Source organism: Lissotriton vulgaris, chromosome 8, assembly GCF_964263255.1.
Source record: "Lissotriton vulgaris chromosome 8, aLisVul1.2, whole genome shotgun sequence".
Lineage (NCBI taxonomy): Eukaryota > Metazoa > Chordata > Amphibia > Caudata > Salamandridae > Lissotriton > Lissotriton vulgaris.
Genome location: NC_141696.1, coordinates 473,175,908 through 473,198,118, shown reverse-complemented (window position 1 = coordinate 473,198,118; position 22,211 = coordinate 473,175,908). Strand labels below are relative to the sequence as shown.

The 22,211-nt window shown below is 44.5% G+C and overlaps 1 protein-coding gene across 1 annotated transcript in view; it reads left to right on the top strand.

The window, feature by feature from the left end:
* Positions 1 to 22,211, top strand: part of SCML2 (Scm polycomb group protein like 2) — a 749,380-nt gene that overhangs the window by 150,124 nt on the left and 577,045 nt on the right. The window contains exons 3-4 of the mRNA XM_086934268.1: positions 18,275 to 18,372; positions 20,657 to 20,725. Coding sequence (XP_086790394.1) covers positions 18,351 to 18,372; positions 20,657 to 20,725 — 91 coding nt within the window. The 5' untranslated portion in view covers positions 18,275 to 18,350. The remainder of the gene's footprint in view (positions 1 to 18,274; positions 18,373 to 20,656; positions 20,726 to 22,211) is intronic.

Here is a 22,211-nt window from a genome sequence, read left to right as displayed (position 1 = left end):
CCGCACCTGCGCTCCACGGGTCTGGAGACAGTTGAAGGCTGCCAGGGCCTAATTAGCCAGCCTGGACACTGATAGGGCGGAATTTGCCGCTCTTCGTCTCCGTCATACATATTACGTTGGGGGTAACAAAACTGGCCGCTTACTTGCCAGCGCCCTGAAAGCTAAAACCCAACGCTCAAAGATCTCCGGCCTCATAGACGACTCGGGCGCAGTCCTCACTGAGGAGACCCAGGTTGCAGAGGCGTTTCGAACCTTCTAGGCCTCGTTATATAAGGCCGACACGGTATCACCCGAAGACATCGATGCTTATTTAGAGTCGGCGGAGATTACCGCGCTGTCGCAGGCAAACACGGACGCTCTGGACGCCCCCATCCGCCTGGATGAGGTGCTGGCCGCTATATCCCGCCTTCGCCCACTCAAATCCCCAGGACCGGACGGCTTTTCGTCCAGTTTTTGCAAAACCTTCAGTCAGCTGCTGGCTCCTGTTCTCACCCGGCTCTTCAAATCCTTTGAGGGCCCAAGCTCTATCCCCCCGGACATGCTGGCGCCCGAAATAGTAGTGCTACCTAAACCGGGTAAGGCACCCACACACTGCTCTGCGTTCCGCCCTATCTCCTTACTCAACCTGGACCTGAAACTCTTTACGGGTATCCTGGCTCTGCGTCTTGGTCCATGCCTGCCTGGGATCTTAGAGCCTGACCAGTCGGGCTTCGTTCCAAATCGCCAATGTAGCGATAACACCAAGCGGATACTTCATTTGGTTGACAAAGCCCACTTCCAGGACTCGGACTCTGCGCTGTTGGCCATCGACGCTGAAAAAGCGTTTGATCGAGTCGACTGGACCTATTTATTTATTTATTTTTCACATTTGTAAAGCGCACTGCTACCAAACGGTGTCCTGGCGCTGTATGACCACTGGTGTGCATGACCGAAAGATTAATGTGTGAAAAGCCGTCTTCAGGGCCCTCCAGAAAGGCAACAGGTCTGAAGTCAGCCGAAGGGCCAGTGGCAGAGCGTTCCAGGCCTTAGCTGCTCCTAGGACATAGTGAGTTGATGAGGACAGGGCGTTGACTTGAGGTCTGAAGGAGAGGGTATCGTTCATTAGTACCCCCAGGTTTTTGACCTTTGAAACTGGAGAGGGGGCTGTCCCCATTTCCTCAGGCCACCATCTTGGGGACCAGAAATTATCTTTAGCCCCGAACAGCAAGACTTCAGTCTTTGATGAGTTCAACTTAAGACAGTTTTCTGCCATCCAGTTGCCATCCATCCGCATGCAGTCCTTAAACCTTTCGGCCGTGTCTTCCACTCCACCCGGTAGCAGCGACACTACAATCTGCGTGTCATCTGCGTACGATCTTATATTGAAGCCGAAGGATCTTATAACTGGGGCCAAGGTGGAGACGTGCACATTGAAGAGAGTCGGACTCAGGGATGAACCCTGAGGGACTCCACAAGGGAGTACAAAAGATGCCGACTCAAAGTCCCCCAATGCCACCACCTGGGTCCTACTGGAGAGAAAGGCCTGCAAGATCTTGAGGGCTTTTCCTTGTATCCCGCAGGCCCTCAACCGGTCCACCAACAACCTGTGGTGGCCCGTATAGAAGGCCGCGGACAGGTCCAGCAGGATCAGGGCGGCTCTGCCTCCTGCATCGATTACTTGTCTTATATGTTCGGCTGATTTAGTCAGGGCCGATTCTGTACTGTGCCCTGCCCGGAACCCATGCTGAGACGGATCCAGATGTTGTGCTGTCCCCAGGAAGGCGGTCAGCTGAGTATTCATGATTCCCTCTATAATCTTAGCTGGTAGTGGTAACCTAGCAGTGGGCCGATAGTTGTTCAAATCTGCCACATCTAGGTTAGATTTTTTTAGACGGGGTAGAATGGATGCTTGTTTCCAGCGTATAGGGAACTCACCACTTTCCAGCATGTTATTGAAGAGTGGGGTGAGTCCTGCTGCTATGATGGATGGGGCTATTTTTGCAATGGTAGCTGGGCAGAGATCACAAGGAGAGCCTGATTTAATCCCCTGTAGCCGGTCCCTAACCTCCTCCTTGGTAATAGGGGAGAAGTTAAGTAACCTTTCCCTATAACTGTCAGTCTCTGAGATCTCTGGAATAGTCTCTGGAGGATTGACCTTAACTAAGTGATCCAGGGAATAAAAAATCTTCTCGACCTTACCCTGAAAGAATTTGGCCAACTCTTTACATAGTTCCTGGCTCGGAAGAGCCTCCACTGGTTTTGGGGGCTACTAGGGATGACACTTGTCGGAATAGTTCTTTCGAGGAGTTACTAGCTTCCTCGATGCGGTTGGTAAAGAAGGCCCGTTTGGCCGATCTGATCATCTCTTTGTAGACTCCCAACTCTGCATTGAGTATCTTTTTGTCAGCCTCCATATAGTTTTTCCTCCAGTTTCTTTCCAATTTTTTACATATCACTTTGTGATCCCCGATTTGTTCAGAGAACCATGGGGCCGAAGGACTAGCGCGTAGAGTGGTAGGTTTTTGGGGGTGCTAATTGCATACAAGCAGAGTCTAGCCAGTTTGTATAGGTCGTTGCCGCTTCCTCAACAGTTCCTGGGGAGTGTGTCATTGAGGATCTCAATAGGCTCTCAAGGGCCTCACCGTCTATATTTTTCCATTTCCTAATCGTTCTGGGTGGGTTCATAACCTTACTAGGCCTGACGAGAGGAACTAGGGTAATACTAAAATGGATTGCGGCATGATCCGACCAGGGGACAAGGTCTACTGCCGTGACCACCAGGTTAGGATGGTTGGAGAAGATGCCATCTAGGGTGTGTCCCGCCTTATGAGTCGGGCCCGTGATTTTTTGACATAACTCCACCCCATGCAACAGTTCGAGAAGTTCTTGTGTATCTGTGTCAGATATACATTCCAAGTGAAAGTTAAAATCACCGAGATGGATGAATGTTTTGGCACATACTACTTCTTCCAACAGGCTACCCAGAGTCGGAAAAAAAAGGGTCCCTAGCCCCCGGGGGCCTATAGAGTAAGCAGCCTTTTATGGTTTGGTGGTCTGATAGGGTGAGATTAAATGCAAGCGCTTCATCCCACCCCATTGTAGCGGGCTTAAAACTTCCTCTTACTGATTTGTGATAAATTACAGCCAGTCCACCACCTTTCTTCCCTTTCCTGTTCTGCACAAAGCAATGATAGTTAGGGGGGGGGTGGCTTTCACAATGTCTGGGACAGAAGCTGCATCCGTCCAGGATTTAGTTATGAATGCCACCAATACATTAGACTCCAATATCAGGTCAGCCAGTTCAATGCTATGTTTCACCTGGGACCTGGCATTTAGCAACATGCATTTTACTGTCGCCTGCTCTTTCCTTTCAGTGACTCTATCTGAGTCAACTATAGTCTTACTGGTTTGCCATAGAACCTGGGGAAGAACTTGCTTACAGTTAGCACATTGATGTGGAGTAGTCTGTCTTCTCCCCCCAAAGCCCACAGCATGCTACGGTTATAAGTGAGGCGACTTACTGAGTTTAAATTCGATTCCAGTCGGCCAGGGGTTTTGGCCCTAGGCGTGGGCCCGGCGCGGATGGACGCAGACGGGCTTGCCTTCGGCGCGCTGCCGGAGCGCCCGCTGCGCTTCCTAGGAGGGGGCACCATTTTATACTGCCGAGGGTGGGAGGGCGGGAGGGGCCTAGCACTCGTCTGCTAGCCCTGCTCCTGCTCCTCACCCAAGATGGCGGGACCCCAAGCAGCACCTACTCGGCTGCAGTGGGGGCGGTCCGGGGATGAATCTGGGCAGAGTGGGCCGAATTAGCTCAGCACCAGTCCGTCGGAGGGAGAAAGACCCGCTATGAACAGCGGTGTTTAGGCAGTGGGTGAGTGGAGGAACAATAAAAAATTTACCAAGTAAATAATCGCAAGTGCCACTTAAAAAACGACGATAGCGATATTAAAATAACAGCAGTTTCTCTCTCTAAGTCCCGGCTTTCCGCCTCAGGACGGTCAGATTCACACACCACACACAATAGCAATTTACAGCGAGTCTTGACGCCCTTTCGGCTGGGAAGCCGCTTTCAGTCCTGGGTCGCAAGCTGCTACCACCGTCCCCAGGCTCTGTTCCTCTTGGGTGGCCTCCGATCGAACCCTTTTGAGATCCAGCGCGGTACGAGGCAGGGGTGCCCTCTCTCACCCCTCCTGTTTGCCTTGTACGTAGAGCCCCTAGCACAAAGGATCCGAGACAATCCTGATATCCATCGCATCACCTTCGTCCGAGAGCCTCATACGGTTGGCCTCTACGCTGATGACATAATAGCCGCTCTCGACCGTCCGGACTGCTCTATACCCGCCTTTCTGGGAGAACTGGAATCTTTTGGAGCTGTCTCTGGCTTCAAAATCAACAAAGGGAAATCCCTGATATTGCCTCTGGGCAAAAATGCCTACCCACGCATAGATACACCCGCATACGGAGGCGGCTTACAGTTGACCACACAACTCCCATACCTGGGCGTTATTCTCACTTCCTCAAATGCGTCGACGGTGGCTCTCAACTACAAAACCCTCACCTCCCAGATCCGGACCGTATTACGCGCTGGTCCAAGCAACCTCTCTCCCTGTTGGGGCGTGTCGCGACAGTGAAGATGTCTGCTCTACCAAAAATCGTATACATTTTTCTGACCCTCCTGTCCCAGGCTGGCGTCATCGCGGACCTACAAGCCGCTCTCCACCATTTCATTTGGGAGGGGAAGCGGTCGCGCTTACACAAACGGCTAGCATACCGGCGCGTGGATGAAGGGGGTCTTGGAGTCCCCGACCTTCTGCAATATTTCTAGGCCTCCCAACTCCGCTACTTGGTGGAATGGTTTAGGCCGGAATCCGAGAAACGGTGGCTATTTCAGGACAGGGCGATGGCCCAGACATCCCCTTGGAAAGTTCCGTTCCTCCTCCGGCGGCACCGGCCGCGATACCGCTTGAGGTCACCCATCACTCGCACCATCATGCGGGTTTGGGATGTGGTCGCCGTTAAGAGAGGCTTGACGACCTTCCCAACCCCACTCACCCCCATCCTGGACAACCCGGAGTTCCCGCCGGGCACTGATCCCCACGCCTTCTCGCAATGGCGCGGTACCAGCTGCCGTTCCGCCGGCCACCTTTTCGACTTGCGGGGCTTTCTCCCCCTCTCGGATATCACGCAGGGCTATGATGTAGTGGATCCCCACCTTTTCCAATACTTCCAACTTCGGCATTGGCTCACAAACCCGGTCTGCGCATCTCTAGTTGGTCGACAGATGACGGACTTTGAGAAATGGCTGGTGACAAAAGACTCGGATAGACATCTTATTTCGGACCTCTACAAAATGCTCACACCCCCCGCCCCACCGGGCAAAACAGCGGGCCAGAAGCGTTGGGAAACGGAACTTGGCAGGGCCCTGACATCCAGGGAATGGAGCTACATATACTACAGGGTCTCACATACCGCACGCAACACTGCAAGCAGGGAAACGGCAGTGAAGCTGGCCATGTATTGGCATCTCACTCTGGCCCGGGTCAATAAGGGAAACCCAACCCGTAGGGCATTGTGCTGGAGGGGATGCGGGGAACGGGGCACCTTGACCCATCTCCTCTGGGACTGCTGTGAAATTCAGGACTATTGGAAGACGGTCCTGGATGACATTGACTCTACCTTTGATACTGAAATCCCTAGATTTCCCACCTACACCATCCTGGGCCTACCTAACGCACTCACTTTTCCCCTGAAATCTCCCCGGGGTCGCCAAAATGGGATTGGCATGCAGGCGGCTAAGCAACATGTCCTGTCACTCTGGTGCTCAACCACCAGGCCTACTCATACGGGGTGGCTACATAGACACTGGTTTACCTTGGCGATGGAACGTATTCAGGCTACACTTTTACATACCACAGCTGCATTTCAGAAGGTCTGGCTACCGCTGCTATCCCTCTTGTCCAAAGAGTTTAATGAGGTCACTTGCCCCAGATACCTCTGCATACTGCGACTTTTTGAGGCTGCGCATGACCCTCCATGATCTCATGTATCATTGCAGCACTCACTGCCTGACTGCTTCTGAGATTGTTTCACATGTACGGCACACTGGTTGGGATGGTAGGGGGGGGGAGGGGGGCGGTTGAGGGTGGGAATGGGTTCCTGGTTTCTGTTTTTACAGTTTTTCTCTCTTACAACGCCTATCATTCGCAGTCCTGGCATTACACCCCTGATCTGGCATATGTACCTCGCCTACTGTTCGACTTACAGAGAAGACGTGCCTGTCTGTCTCGCTTTATATGCCTGCTGCCTTTCTATTGTACTGTGATGCCTGTTTTTGCCTTTAAAATCAATAAAACACATTTAAAATTAAAAAGGAAGCAAAATCGTTCTATATGAGTAAATTTCTTACATAAGGACCTTAGGGGAGGCCTGCTATCCTTAAACTGCCAAAGTTATTACTGAATGTATATATATCTATATACTATACCGAAGTGCTTTCTTTATGACGGATGAAACAATATTTTATTAGCTATGTCACTCCACACTGGATCATGAACAAAGATGTTCATGTATTTTAACTGTGCCTGACAACTTTATTATTGAATGTATATATGTCTATATGCTAAACTGAAGTATGAAGCATTAACAACTGATGAAACTCTACTGTAAAGCGCTCTGACACCCTACGCTGGGTCTTGTTCTCGCTATAGAAAACTCTAAATAAATTAAAAAAAAATAAACATAGAAAAAGCAAAAGCAAGATCTGTTCGCAATATGTAAAAACACGAAAATGCCAAAGCTTTGCAACCAGGCAGACCCATCCACAGTCTCAATCCACTAGCAATACATTGGTGTTGGTAATTTGCATGTGCATATCCGCCAGCACCTCTTATTCAGATTGTATTAAATTCAAAATATCCAAGATGACACTAATGCTAATGGTACCAAAATAGCCACAGCCGACATGATACTCTTATCACTTGGAAATGTCACATCAGAATCTTCTCAAATTACCTGCACACAAGGAGTTGCTAACACTGTAAGAGGAAGAATGTTTCACCAAGAACCACAAGATCAATATTTGGCAGCATGTTTTTAGACGTTACAGAGTTTGGCAACCAGCATCTTGAAGATGAATGTATAGCTGTTACCAGAGAGCAAGAAAGCTATCAACTTAGAAAATGATATGATGCGAAGTGCCGTAGATAAATCAGTTGGGGTTCAAAAAACAAACTACCATGGAAATATTAACCAGTACAACGGTAACCCTACCTTATTTAACAAACCTATTTGAATCTGGACCCAGTTATGCATCACTAGTTGCCTTGAATGCTGTATTACACATATACATGAGGTAGTCAAAAAACACAACTTTTTATAATGCTAGCCATTAGATGATTTCTAGAAGTGACTAACAGTCTATACCCCTCACGCCGAGCTCAGCTCCATCAGTGAAACCTAAATCTTTTCCTGTCTGGACCACCAAATTCCCCTGTTGAACCAGACCCCAAGATAATAATAAAGTTTCTTGCGTTGGAAAATAGTTTTTTGGTGACACCACATATATGAGAAGAGTTAGCAAGTTACAAGCAGTAACAGTGGAGAAACTTTTAATGGTTCATAAAGATAAAGTAATGATGAGAGCAGATCCTACTTTCATCCCAAAGGTAGGCTTTTTCACATAAATTATTCAATACAGTTAACTTCCTTTTTTTCAGACTTTAATACAACAGGAAGGACATTACACACATTAATTGTGAGAAGGGCTGTTCTATACTACAAGAGGAAAAGAGGATATCAGAAAATCTCAACCTTGAATTGTGGTACACAGTATTGCCTCAAAACCTTGAACACTTAAACATAACACTTCTCAATTATAAGTTCTAAAAATAAATACTAATAGTATAAAAATGAACACTTGCCAAGGTGTCCTCAAAATGTTAAGTGAGGACAGTATGAATGGGGTTAATGGTATAGTTATGAGGATTAAGGGTTTAGAGTTTGAGGTCTGGGTTTATCGTTAAGAATTTGAGTTACAGGGGTTTGATATTAAGGGTTGGGAATACAAGGGTTCAGAGTATGGGGTTAGAGTTCAAGAGTCTATGGTTAAAAGTTATAGGTTTGGGGTATAAAGTAAGGGCTAGGGGTATGGGCTTAAGGGTTTGGGAATAAGGTTTGAGGGTATTTGCTTAAAGATATATAGTATAATGATTACATATACAGGTTCAGGTAAGGAATAAAGATATAGGTAACCTGGGCCATCCATTGCAGAGAAAAAACCCTGTTCTTTTTAGCGGGCTCTGCATCATTAATAATTGACAACAATTTGCATTTCTAGAATGTTGATTTGTTTGACTTCTGCTTGAACTTTGTGACGTCCCTCGCTGAATGTCCCTATTAAGTGCTAAATCTAAACGGGTACAAATAAAGGTTTAAAGGTTTGGTGTGCATGGTTTAAGGGTATGCAGTCCTGAGCTAAAGATTTGATGATGATGGGTACATGGTTAAACTCTATGACTTTATTTTGTTTTGAAGTGATACAAATCGCAGTGTGTAATCGGACTAATTCCTTTTCTCACAAAAAAAATTGAATTACCCAGGTACAAGCTAGCACATGTTCCTCAACTGTGAAAGCAGTGTCTAAGGATACTTTAGCAAAATGAATTCTCCCAAAAGTTCAAATGAGGTATAAGTTAGCAAATAAAATGTTAGAGATTAAACCAAAAGCACAATATTCAAGGAAGAGGCTACATTAGCCTTTATAGACAGTGGGTTCTTAAAGGACATTGGCACAGCAGCAGCATGTTTTTCTAGACTTGTGTACAAAACATTACTGTTTAAATTTACAAGCACAAAATCTAAAATGGAAGTTCGTATAGAGTTGATGGTCGACTTCATAGTCCTGCAGACATCGCACATGATGGTGCCAAAATGGCAAAACTTTTAAATATTAGGAATTCCCAGACCAACCGCTATATGGCAAGCTAATACTCAACATGTGAATCTAGAAGAACTTCCTTCTCAAAATCTTTGTTACTGGTAAGTAACTAATTTCTTAAAGTTATCTTCATTAAAGGCCACTGCAAAATAGGATTTGATGTTATGGATACATTATTTTTCACCTGACCATGCTCTGCTAAAAGGAAGAGGTCTGCAGTTCTAATTCAGCAAATGCCGCAAAACTCAATACTTTTTTAGAATTGGCGTTTATGCTAAATCCTCTTTTGTTTCAATTAGTGATTGCCAACTTATCAAAGTTTACATTTGTTATACCATAGTTGAGAGTAGTTCCTTTGGTACTGATCCTTCTTGAGCCAATCATGACTACATATTTGGAAGAGTTACAAAAAAAGAATATTTGTACTTTCAAACATGCAACATTACATGTACTTAAAAAGATTCCAACATATACAGCGCATTGCAGCACATGCACAACTACTTATGACATTTTCGTGATACATGCCTGTCGGAACACCCCCCACTCCTACAAATCACAATTGCCAACACAGTACATTTCACTGGAATTATTCAATTGCTGAATCCTGCAGCAGATATGCTGTAACTGGGCCCCAGAGGTTTTTGGGCTTGGATGAGGCAGGTAATTATTCCGCATAGATGCTTAATTGTTCCTTGCAATAAACAATGTCTTTTAGCCATTACACTTTCGTCCAGATTCCAAACCCATTTCCCGCCGCAGTGCATTGCTACCAACCTTTTGGCCAGTAATGTAGCGACGGTAACTAGTCTACGATTGCAGGGCTTTAGCGATTTGACCAGGCCTAACGGGCATAACTGCGGAGTGCACCCAATTTGCTCCATGACCATGTCAGAGAGTGTCCGTGTTACCTGGGTCCAGAACTGGTGAACAGGCCCGCATGACCAGGCCACATGCATGAAGTCTGCCCTTCCCTCCCACAGCGGACACAGCGGGAGTCTGCACGGAGCCCATACCTGTGAAGCTGCATCAGGGTGTAAATGTCTGCTGGAGATATTTAAAGTGTGTTATCCATAAATTGCAATTTGCGGTAAGACGCCCTGTGAGCGCACAACACTCCACCCATTCATCAGGAGATAATGGCTTGTGCAGCACATTATTCAACCTATTAACTCCTCCTAGAACAACCTCTTACAGATTTGGAAGAGTTTGAGGAACGTTTCTGAAAATCTATAGGCCAATACAGACTCCGATTTCTCTAGAGCGCTACTCCTATTTGGAAAAGCTCTGGTGCTATATTCTATTCTAATCAGTCTCCTTATTTGAGGAGGTTGATTTTCCCCCAAACACACGTTTGTTGGCCTCTAGTTACTATAGCTGTTCTTATTCTGTTTTGAGCCCTCATTTTCAGACATAGAATAATTTCATGTACTTCTTTCTGCTGAAATCATTGGATAGTGGGAGTAGAGAGGATTCAACAGGTGCAGCTGTGGCAGCTATAGATATACTGTTTACTGTCCTGACCTGGTCATGGATAACATATTTTCCTTTTGGGCTGCCAGGACATACTTACAGATCTCCTAAGATTTGGGTCAACCGGATCTTTGGGAGTTTTTCTTTGGGGCAGCCTACCCCATTGGCACGAGGTCATTCTCTACATCTGAGCCAACACAATTTATGCTTTTGCTTTCTTCCATCGGCGCCTGTAAGAGGGCTAAAGAGTGCAGCATTGACAAAGTGTAGTTTCAAATGCTGCTGATGAATAGACCCTATTTGTCGCAAATAGCATCTGGAGCCTTCACGGCTGGCGTCAGAGGTATATTCCCTGGAATGATAGTTAAAGTTTTCTCATGCTCTTTACCGGGTATGGTGCTGTGCACTCTAGAATTTGCTAGAATGGCTTGCTTACACATTTACTATGACTTTTCCATTTTAATAGTTCTTTTCTTGACCTGTGTTGCAAAACTTTAAAGGTAAGAATTTTGTTATATGAGGTTATCTTTTAAGTGACACCGCTAAACTTTCCTTCTCCTCTACTAAAGTATCCCTTCTGCTTTAGGCACTGACATTCTCAAGGCTTGCAGAGGGGCATGCTAAAGGTGGGAGTCAACATTTGACCAAAGTTTGCACTCTTTGGTCATAGTGAATTTACATAATTTTTGGATAAATGTATAAATCTCATTTTAGTGTGAACCAGGTCTCTTGGCACTGCCTGTAGCTGCAGTAATTAACACAGAAATATTACTCAATAGGTATAACACGCTTTTAGGGATGGACGGAAGATGGGAAGAAATAGCGAGTTCCGCAATCTGGGCACGATAACAGCTCCCAATTCGGCACCATCAGACACCCACAACGGATCTTGCACCGCAGACAGTAGATATGGCGTGTTCGACTGTATTTAAAACTGCAGACAGGCCTTATAGGTTTTCCCATGATCTTTTCTACTAAGGTAACCCCAGATTGAGTGACTGACTTGGGTAACCCAAGGTATGCATCATTTGCAAAGTCGTAGCTTCAGAGCTTCAAAACAGTTACACCAATGACACTGTTGCCAAAAGAGAGCTAGTGAATCTACTTGAGCAACGAGAGGTTGTGGAAACCTACTTTAATAATAGTTGTGATTTCTGTTTCCAATTAGGGTTTTAACATTTAATCCGCCACCATGTTTTACAACTGTGGATGGTGAGAGCCACTGATTGTATAAACATTTTCACATCTCTGAGCTAGGCAGCTAGTATTGAGAGTAGGAACAATTGTATTGAACGTTTTAGAAAAGCCCTACAGTACCAAGGCAATGGCCTTCCCCTATTAATCTCTTAACTAGTGTCATCCATGACCAAGGTGTTAACTATCTTTATGGCAGGTATAAATTATGAATGGAGTATGTGTAATAAGCTATACTTATAAATGCATCTAATTTAGCAAGTGTATCCTCTATTGCTAAATCTTTGCTTCGGAGTCGTCAGTGCTGATGTCAGACTGTGAAAACAGAACAGTAGTAATGGTGCCATGTGTTATGAGCTGCCAGGACAGTAGCAGTGGTCCTATGTGCCCTGAGCTGCACCATCCAGTGCCTATCTGGATGGTTTCTGCTGTTGCGTACATGCTGCCAGGAGCAGCTGAAATGGAGCAGTCCTCTCCTGATTCTTCACCTGAATATGCACTGCGCTATACACTGGGTGTCTGATGGGGTGAGGAACATCTCATAGGCATTTTGACATGTTGCTTCCTAACCCCTCAGTAGAGTTAAATTGACCCACTGCTTGTAACAGCCTTTATCAACATCAGGAGAGCGATCACTGGTGAAGAGCATGGGCAGCAGGACATTTGGTATAAGGTGGCACGCGGGCGCCTGCAGACCCATGTTGGGCTGGAGCCTTGAATTTGGACCAGAAGACCAGGTATTATTTGGAAACGTCATAACCCATGCTCCAAGCACCATCATTGTGGCTATAGTTCTTTCTTAGTGTTATGTTCTCTAGTTTGTAATTCAAATTGTCTTAGAGTCCGATAACACCATGTGGTGAATTTCGTTATTGCTCCCATTCATGCACACAGTGCTGCGAGTTGTCACCTGTTTAACCCATCTCATTCTCCAGTGTGTTCAGGATGTGTCTACCTTGGATTATTAGCTTTATGTTGCTATGTAAGTGTAGCCTTGTAGTTGGGAACATGTATCTTCCATAACTACAATCAAAAACTGTGTATTCAGCTAGACCGGGAGACTACTCACCCTGCAGTGATGGAGTTATGCTTGCGTCCTGGCTGTTATAACATTCTTGAACTGTCTGAATCCATGGACTTATTGGAGAGACTGGTAACTGCTTTGATAGGTTTAAATAGATATGTGTGCATAGCTACTGTGTACACATGTGTGTCATACGAAGTATGTCTAATCCTGGCATGCATTCCAACTTTTACCTGTTCCCTTTTTTCTGTCCCATCTTTGTCAATCAGAACCTGCTTGTCTATTGATCAGCAAGGTTTTCTAGCAGTCCTGCACCCCTCTTCTCGAGTCTTTTCTTGGCCTGTTTTTGCCCTGGTAGCTTATACCATGGAGCTCCGACTTGAAGACTCATGCATTGTGCCTTCATCTCTTATACATCATGTTACCTGCATAACCTCAGTGTCTCATGCTTTGGGGAATAGTAATCGGATTCACGCTGTCGCTCTGAGTGTTACGGTTGATGGATGCGCTGAAAAAGTCTGGGTGTACTGCTCTTTAAAGAAGCAGTCAATGTCATGAGCAGTAAAAAGACTCCCGAGGAATGTACAGGGTTCCTGTCACTGGTCAGGGTACCAAGCTGCCTGTGAAATAGATTATCATAGCACAGCAGAGACATGCCTTGTCTCTAAAGGAGACAGCCTCACTGGGCCTAACCATGTGGCACCAGTAACCCAAAGGAAAGTGAAAGCACTTAGTTAAAAGACCATCTGACCTGGCACATGATGACTAGATCTGCTTGCTGTTGTCCAGCGAAAGGGCTTGAAGCTTCCACAGAAGAATATTCTTCATGTTGCTGCTGTGACTCCCTTGCTCTGCAGAGGCAAAGCCATCTTGTAATCTAGGTACAGATGACATGAGCTGCAGTTTGACTTTCTCTGGCAGGTACAGATCTATTGAGCCAAAAGACAGTCTATCTCCCTCCTTTGGCACAGGTTTCCATCCTTTCTGGTGACTGCTGACCTGCATCGAGAAAGCAAGCCCAGTTCCTACTGACCACTGGCATCTGAAATAACTATCTCCACAGAAGATTTGCTTCTGAACACACCATTCGCGAGTCAAGCCTTGAAATAGAGGGTGTTTATGGATATCTGAAAGGAAGAAATCAGTGTAGTTTCTACCTTTCTCGTCTAATCGTGCTTCATGTCATGTAGCAGATTGGAACATTACACTCCCTGTGGATTACAGGTACTGCCCTCAAAACAAATTCACTACATCCCCTTCCGAAGAGCAACTTTCATTTTTTTCAGAAAAGGTTTAGGAGTGAAGATCTTTTTTACATTAAGTTAGAGATGGTAAGTAATGAATAAGGGTCCTTGATAGAATACATATTGTGAAAGGCCTTAGATATATACATGGAGTGAGATGTGCTGATACTACAAGTGAAAATCTGTGGATTTAGTCCAGAACTTTTGCATTTGGAAAGGCTGTTGATGTATACCTTGTTGCTAAATGCCTGTCCTTGACACTGTTCTGAAGCCCTGCAATTACATTTCTAGATTAGGTCCTGAACTCTTAAGATCAAGGTGAGCCAATCCTCTTTTTGGTCCACTGGCACATTAATAATTGTTGATGAAAAAATGTTTTTTTATTCAGGTCTTAATGCTAGAAAAGTCATTCAAAACTGGATTTAGCTGATTTGACCAACACCGGGCCAAGTGTTGGTGTAGAGCGTCAGAATATCTCATATACTACATTGAAGAAAAATTAACTTAAATGATTTTTGGGTTCCTTTCTCCTTATGTTAGGTGAAATAGGATGGAAAAACGAGATGCCATTTGGCCAGATTACAGTCTCTGGAAGTGGAGAAGAGCAGGCTGACATTAAATCCACCATATCCACTGTCCTGTGTTGTAAATTTTGGCAACTTGGAATTTGACAGGCTGTTAACTCTAGATTCCTGTTTTGTTCGGATGAACATCTGTGTTTAAAGAAAATAAAACCAAAAATAAAGCCACAGGGAAACCAATGAGCTATTGATTGAAGTACAGTGTAAATAATCTTCCATATGTACACCTCACAATCTTGTATTAGTGTAGTTCCTATCTGTTGCAGTTGTGTTCCGCCCATTCAGAATGCCTGAATTTTTATTTTTTATTTTGGGCATCACCTGGTTTTGGACATTTTAGTGTGGGTGACTCACTACATGTGTCCTACCCACTGTAATCACATGACAAATGGACTGTGTGCGTTTGCCTCCAGTGTCCGCCTTTTAAGATAATGCTACTGTGACGCAGCAAGGGTAAGGGGCACTTGGATGGTTACAAATGAACACGTGTTAGTCGTGTGCAGCCTGGTAATTGTGCAAATGTATCCCTGAGAAAGGGGAATCCGCAGGATTAGATATTGACCTTGGGTAGGCCTTATACTGCTAGGGTGTACACTAATGGGGAAAGTCAGTGTGATTTACTGTTTTGTCAGTAGTGTCACTTAATTATATGCAGGGGGGTACTGTCTTAAAGTGCAGTTTTGCTTCCCTTTGGCCTACAGAGACCAGTGATGTATCACAATGGGGTGTAATCTGAGAGAAAATTGAATCTGCAAGTTCACAAAAGATAACTGAACCACTTATGGACCATCCAGAATTGTCATAGTTCTCTGGTTCAGCTCAGGATCAGAGTCCAGGCCTATGGTCACCCTGTTGTGCCAGGTTAATTACATATCTCTCCAGGAGCAACCCCTTTCTAACACTACGGGAGCAATTAACAGTGCTTCACTCTGCTCCTGAGGAGGAAAGGGGTGGGGGTGAAGGATCTACATCAATCAGTCCGCTGTTACACTGTACTAGGGATGGGACTGCCCTAGCCCACCTAACAAAGGAAGAATCCCAGACCTTTGGAGCCAACACAGGATTGCTCTTCCTGCTGAAGATTTGGTGTGGACTGCCCTGGCAGTGATGTCAGGGAGGGGTGGAGCTGAGGCCCCCAGAGGAGATGTGACTAGTGACTCTTGGATGAGTCTTGAACTGTCCCAGCATGCTTTGCAAGAGGGTTGAGACAGGGTTGGAGAAGTGATGTGGCACTCTAGGATTTGCCAGCGGTGTCTGGCTTCTGAAACATTCCACCCCTCTGTAAAAACTCTTGCACAAGGGGGGAAAAAACTCTTCCACAAGGGGGAGACTCTCTCTTACTTGGTGTTATTCTGTGCTTTACTGCTGGGCCATGGGTCTGCCATGGACAGCTGGAGGGAGGAATCCCCTGATTCACAGAAAGGACTAAGGACTCTGCCCAGTTGACCTCAGGACCAGTGAGCTCTCCAAGGGTCAGTGAGGCTGGTCTCCTTACACCACCTGAGGACCAGTTGGGTGAAAGCCCTGGAAATGTTGCCCTAAGGGACCAAGACCTGGAGGGAGTCTTGCGCAGGAGCCAGAAGAACCAGCTCTTTGTCGATCACACCGCTTGGGAGATAAGGAGGTCTTCTAAAACTGACCCTGGTGGCTAGAGCTTGCCCCCGGCGTAAAATAAGCCCTGGATTTTCCAGATTGGCTTTACAGAGCCTGAGTTATGGCATTCAGAAGACCGGCGGTTTTTGACCTTGTCCCCGAGCAGAGAGCGTGGGGCTCAGCCACGTTTTCTCACCTTACCCCTTGGGTGGGCCAGGCCCGGGGGTCGGTGCAAGTTCGATTTATTATTATGTATTTTTTTTTTTCAGAGGGCGAGGGCATGCGACGTGGCGCCCTCGCCAGTCTCTATTGGCTGTGGACACCATTTCCTGGGCTGTATGCACTGAAAAGACTGGCTGCCAAAGAGGATGGGGGAATATTGTTGCCCTCCCCGTTGTGATAGCTTGCACCTGCTTCCAGTGCCCGTGTGTGGAAGGGAGCGGTACGGCCTCATGTTGGGAGAGTGGGCATGGAAAGGGAGACTGCTGGCAAGAATGAAGCCGGTCACGTGGAGAGCTGGCTGGGCCACACGTGAGTGGGCTCCCTGCTTTGCCCCAATAAAGGAGAGGTTTGGGGATTCTGCTGCGATGGGGCACCCCCCTGAAAAAAGATAAGGAAAAAAATAAATGGAAACGAAAAGCTTTGTGCTCTCTCGGCACAGCTGGAGAGCTTCAAATAAAATGTCCACTGCTCCTGGCTGGAGTGTCCCATAATACTTTGCATGGCTTTTTCATTCACATATTTTACTACTTGTGATGGCTGTACAGGGTACCCCACCAATATGAGAAAGGAGACATGGGGGGCTGAAAGAATGCACCTGCTCCCTCCCCCACCCCAAGAAGTTGTTTTAAAAGAAGTGTCCCTATGTCTGTAGGGTCATAGAATCCAGGACCCTTCTATAATGTTCACTGTTTCAAAGCATTTCCCAGTTTAGAGCTTTCGCTCTACAGCTGGGATGCAGCATCCTCGAGATGCTTGTTATGTGGTTGCATTTATTGTGACCTGAATATGTTCAAGAAGATGGTTGTGTGTTATTTGATCAAAATGTGATTCTTTCTAGGGGCGCTTTTTTAATGATTGCATTTTCACGGGGTAAAATTTATGAAAAAGTTACGTAGACACGTTTTGCTCATTTTACGATCCTTTATTTTTATAAAAATGTTGGCGGTGATTATAGATCACTGTGGATGTACTTTATTAGCAGTAATAAGTGCATTTATACATAATTGTTGTTATTGATTGCATTTACATACATATATTGTTTTAAATATTTGTTGATCTTGATCCATTGACCAAGCCAGTAGACTTATCGTATATGTTTGTATTACCCTTGTGGCGATCAAAGGTTATTATGCATCTATGTTATTTATTTGCCATCTGCTAATGTACTATTTAGTTGTGTGTATAAATGTACTTTTACTTTTTCTAAAGAAAAAGCACTGATTGGACAATCATTTATGGAGTGTTAATATTGTGTGCCAGCAAACGGTGATTACTATCCTATACCACCTCCCCTGAGTAGGCCTTGGACTACTCTGCTTCGCTACACTGATAGTCAAACGCTACAATAGGTTGCTTTTTTTCAATAAGGGTAAATTGTGGTTCTGTTGCTTGTGCAAACCACTTAGCTAATAGCCCAATTTCCTACACTATCCTTGTACACTACTCTCCTTGAAGCCTGGAAGTCTGCTTACCTTCGAAGTTGAGGTAACAAAAGTGATGTGGTAAAGCAATGTCCTATATAAAGTTAAAGAAATTTGTTGATTTACATCCTGGCTACTGTCATCTCTGAATATTAGAGTAGAAGATCACTTTTATCATTCTGTTCTTCATCTCCTTCGTGTTAAGCTTTTTTCCTCTTTATTAATTTCTACTACTTAACTTTTTCTCTTACCTTAATTTGTTAATAATTGATCACTTAACCTTAGAAGACTCGTTTTCCATTGTTAAACCAGGTCTAATTGACATAATGCCACTGTTTCAAATGTTCCACTTCCTCTCAGTGTATTAAAGTTTGTACTATAATTCCCTTATTTGCTTGTCAGAGCACCACATAAAACACAAATGTACGACACCATGAGTGTACAATGGCAAAGAACGTTGTATATTTGTCACCAGCGCATAAAAGTAAATAATTTCACAATAGGTGGATAATTTGTATGAGGCTCTTTAATGCGAGTTCTGATGATACTGTACTAAAGAACAAGTTGAAAACGTTTTTTGTTGTCAGTCTTATTTTTCCTTTGATCCACAGAAAACAGCCCCGATAAAGGAGATAATTGGAGTCTTCCTACTCTCCTGTTGGAGCAATCGCAATCGAGGTGCTTGCCATGGTGCGGACAACAATTTCGGGTAAGTTCATGGGTAATAAATAGGTGGAGGTTGGGGGCAAAAGAGTTTCTTTTGTAACATTAGATTGTGCCAAACCAGTATTCTTGTCTGGGTCTCTGTTCAGGTGGCACAACCAGCATTGCTTGTTGCCTAAGGTCCTTCCGTTTTGGATCTAATTTTTCTGTTTTTAACTTTCTTATATTCGAATCACTCCGATTCTTTTTTTATTTGAGTTTCTAGTTTGTTTTTTATTTACTTTCTTCTTGTAACACCACTTTTTGACATATTGGGGTCAAACGTCTTTTCTTAAAGGGCTGCTGTGCTGATGAGTTTTGAATAGATGTCAGACTAGTCTAGATTCACAAAGACTCTTAAAAATGTGCCCGGAAATCTATGACAGTCAAAGATTTCCTGAGCTAATTCAGTTCCCAAAATGTATGCATGCCGGATCTCTATAACCAGTAAGAAATTCTACACAATTAATGATTTGGCTGTGTGCATGTGTAATTTTCTCTGAAAGGGTAAGAAAATATTTTAACCTATGAAGTCACTCTTCCTCCCCTTAAAGTAGGGGGGGTGCTCACTCTCCTTTTTAGGTCTCGCCTACACAGTGCACATGCGCTGCATAGGAGGGCCTTTAGCCGTCGCTCTGCTAATTTTCAAGCACATACTCGTGTTTGTGGCGGCATCCACCTTGCGGGAGCGAGCAAGGGCCCACCACAAGTGCAGTGCTTGAAAATGGGCAGACTGCGCGTGTACGCACGCACCACTCACGGGATCACCTCCTGCTCCCCCTCTCTCTCGCGTGCACCACTGCAGGGTTTGTTTTTCTTTGCAAGTTCATTTCCGAGGTCAGGCTGTCCCTCAACACCTCCTGTAAAGGAGTCTTTGCTGCCGGAACCTTTTCTGAGCAAAAAATGACCACCTGCCAGCAAAGCTTTCCTTTGTTTTTTTTATTTAAAATGTTCCCTCTCATTTCTGCCTCGCTCTTCTACACTACCATTGTGTGGTTCTCAGAGATTATGTAGTTTTTCTTTATGTATTCGACACACTCCGGGCTGTCATCCAAGGTGTCGCACACAGGCTTATCCAATCGAATGCTGTGAGTTGGTTGTGACTGTCACCCGCTTTGCGCCAGTCATGAGCACAGGACTGTTATTGGTTCGTTCAGTGAGATGCGCTGTGCCCATCACCTGCCTCCCGCCTTCCTAAGCACTCAATCGGTGCTAGGGTGTGCTGAACAGTACACCTTGAAACCCGGCGCCTGCCCCTCACGCACACAGGCCTGTCCTTGTACAATAATGCAGCGCCATAGTCTAAAATACTGTTCCTTTGGGTGGCTGCTTGAATTGACTCTTCAGGTGCCTGTGCTATCCACACCCCTGGTGGAGTGCCCTTCAGTTGATCTTGGTGATCAGAGCATTACATTCCTGCCTCAGTAGAATACCCCCCACGTTCACTATAACGCCTGTGTGACAAGCAGGTACTTCCATCAGGAGGGTTACCAAAATGATGTGACAGTGGAATATCGGTTTGAGGCATGGTTCACTAAATTATGCAGCGTGAAATGGCAATTTATGCAGCATGTTTTGATATCACTTAATTATTTTGTACTTTTAATGACGGTTATACTGTCGGGCAAAAATGTAACTTCATTAATGTTAGTTTGACAACCAAATACTAGTGAACCTATGCAACGGGGCCTTCCGCTGCACGTCAACACGTTGCCCTGTTTTTAGTAACTTCTGATCAGTTTGAGATAGAAACACTTGTTTTGCTAACATCTGCAGATAATGCAGCAGATTGATTAAGTGGCCAATGCGGCAAATACATGTTTATCTGGGGTTGAAAAGGTGTGTCCATGTAATCCCATTATTCCAGTGGCCCTCACAAAAAGCAGTGAAAATTGAAGAATACTGGATGTCTCTAATAAGTTGAGTGTGGCACTGTGCAAATGCATCCAGCATTTTCATGCTGCTGTAAATAATCATTTCAAAATACAAGATCCATCAGAACAATGACCACGCTCCCAACAACTGTCAGATCCTATGAAGTTGAGTATTGACAATCTTGCATGACCATACAAGCATTGGCTTGTTCTGTTAGTCTGTATTTCAGGTACGTGCTCACAAGTGTGAATTAGTCATATTATCTTTATGCACAATTGGAGGTCTAAGTTGAAATTAATAAAAGTCATACTTTTCTTTAATCAGCAATATGTTTTTGACTATTTTTTTAACAGATGGACAACCTCAATTTAAATGTACAAATAAACATTTGTAATTGGACTCTTATTCTTTTACAGATTCAAGGGATGGTAGCAAAGACAGACCTTGGAGTAGTCCACAGTCCGATAGCTCTCCTTCGAGTCACGGTGTGTATGAAACTGCCAGACTTCTAGACTAGGCTAAATGTACATAATAAAAGTAGATCAAATTTGTTAACTGGTTCAATTTTTTTATTGAAATTCTGTTTTTGCGGAGCATGTTTTTTTTTCCATTTGCAAAAGTTGTACATGCAGCAGTATTTAAAGTGTGAGAGCAGGGGATAGATACAATTCACTGTAAGTACACATCAAAAGGGAATGTGTGTTAATTTTTTAATATTTTATTTTATGTTTGCCTTTCTTCCCCAAGGTTTGTTGAGAAATTTCCCATGAACGTGTGGGAGGACAATTGTTCTTTCGATATCCATTTCGTATTTTTTAGTGAATGACATTGCATATCATTAAGGCTTGGCCCACACGTTCAAAGACAACATTAATGCACCCTCTGTGCGCTGACCACCTGTTTTTTTGGCAACTACTGTGGTCTCGCAACTCGTTTCGCAGTTGCTGTACTTATTTTATTTTTCATGTTGGTATATATTGCTTTGTTTTGTTTCATTGTATTCCTTCTTTGAGTAAAACAAGAAGACAAAGGCATTTTTCTTTGAAACATTACACGGCTTGCTTGACTTTCGGTTTTCTCCTTTTTGGATTGTACTGTAGTCACTTCTCTATTTCTTCTGTGAGGCCTACAATAGAAACTGTTTAGAGTATAAGGCAGCCATTAATAGAAGACTTTTCCCTTTGTCATATATAACTTGCAAGCAGTCATTAAAAGTAACTCATTAGTGGTTGTAGTGCTACTGTCATGAAATACCTATGGTACATGCTATTAAATTGCACCCTACCTCCAAAGCCACTTTCTAGCTGTTCTTAGAGCCTACCCCTAGACATACATGAGTTAGATTAATTATTGTGGGGTAAAATGTAGTTTATTTGCCACAGTACTGTAGGGCTATTTGCCCCCGGGCTTCTGTTTTATCATTATATCACTGTAACTCTGAGGCACTGAAAGATTCTAAAGCAAAAATTTAGTTGTAGATACTCCGCTTCATCAGACTAGCAAAATCTCTTGCAAGGCCAGGAGACCAAGTCCACTCTTTGAATGTTTAATGTATAAGACAGTATCACTCTCTGTACAAAACTGGATATGTTTTGTTGGTACCAGTTTTCTGATGCTTGGAATGTTTCTGGAAAAAGAAGCTATCTCCTCAGCTTAGAACTAATCCCTGCTCTTTAACTGTGAGAAGGGACTGGTTCATTCAGGCTTTGTTCTCCATCATTGGGATTTTATCTGCTATTCATAATCTGTAGAATATATCTGTGCACTTTTAATATCCTGGAACACAACTTTAAATGTTTATTTGAAATGCAAATTGCTTTTCCTGTTGCTGGGGCCACAGGCAGACATGGGCTACTCAGTTGAAGTCTTTTACCTATGCTGACTAATGTAACAAAAACCAATCACCAGGTAGACTATTTTGACACTTTGGTCTTGGATTAATGAAGCAGAACAATTCAAGGCTTATTCAGC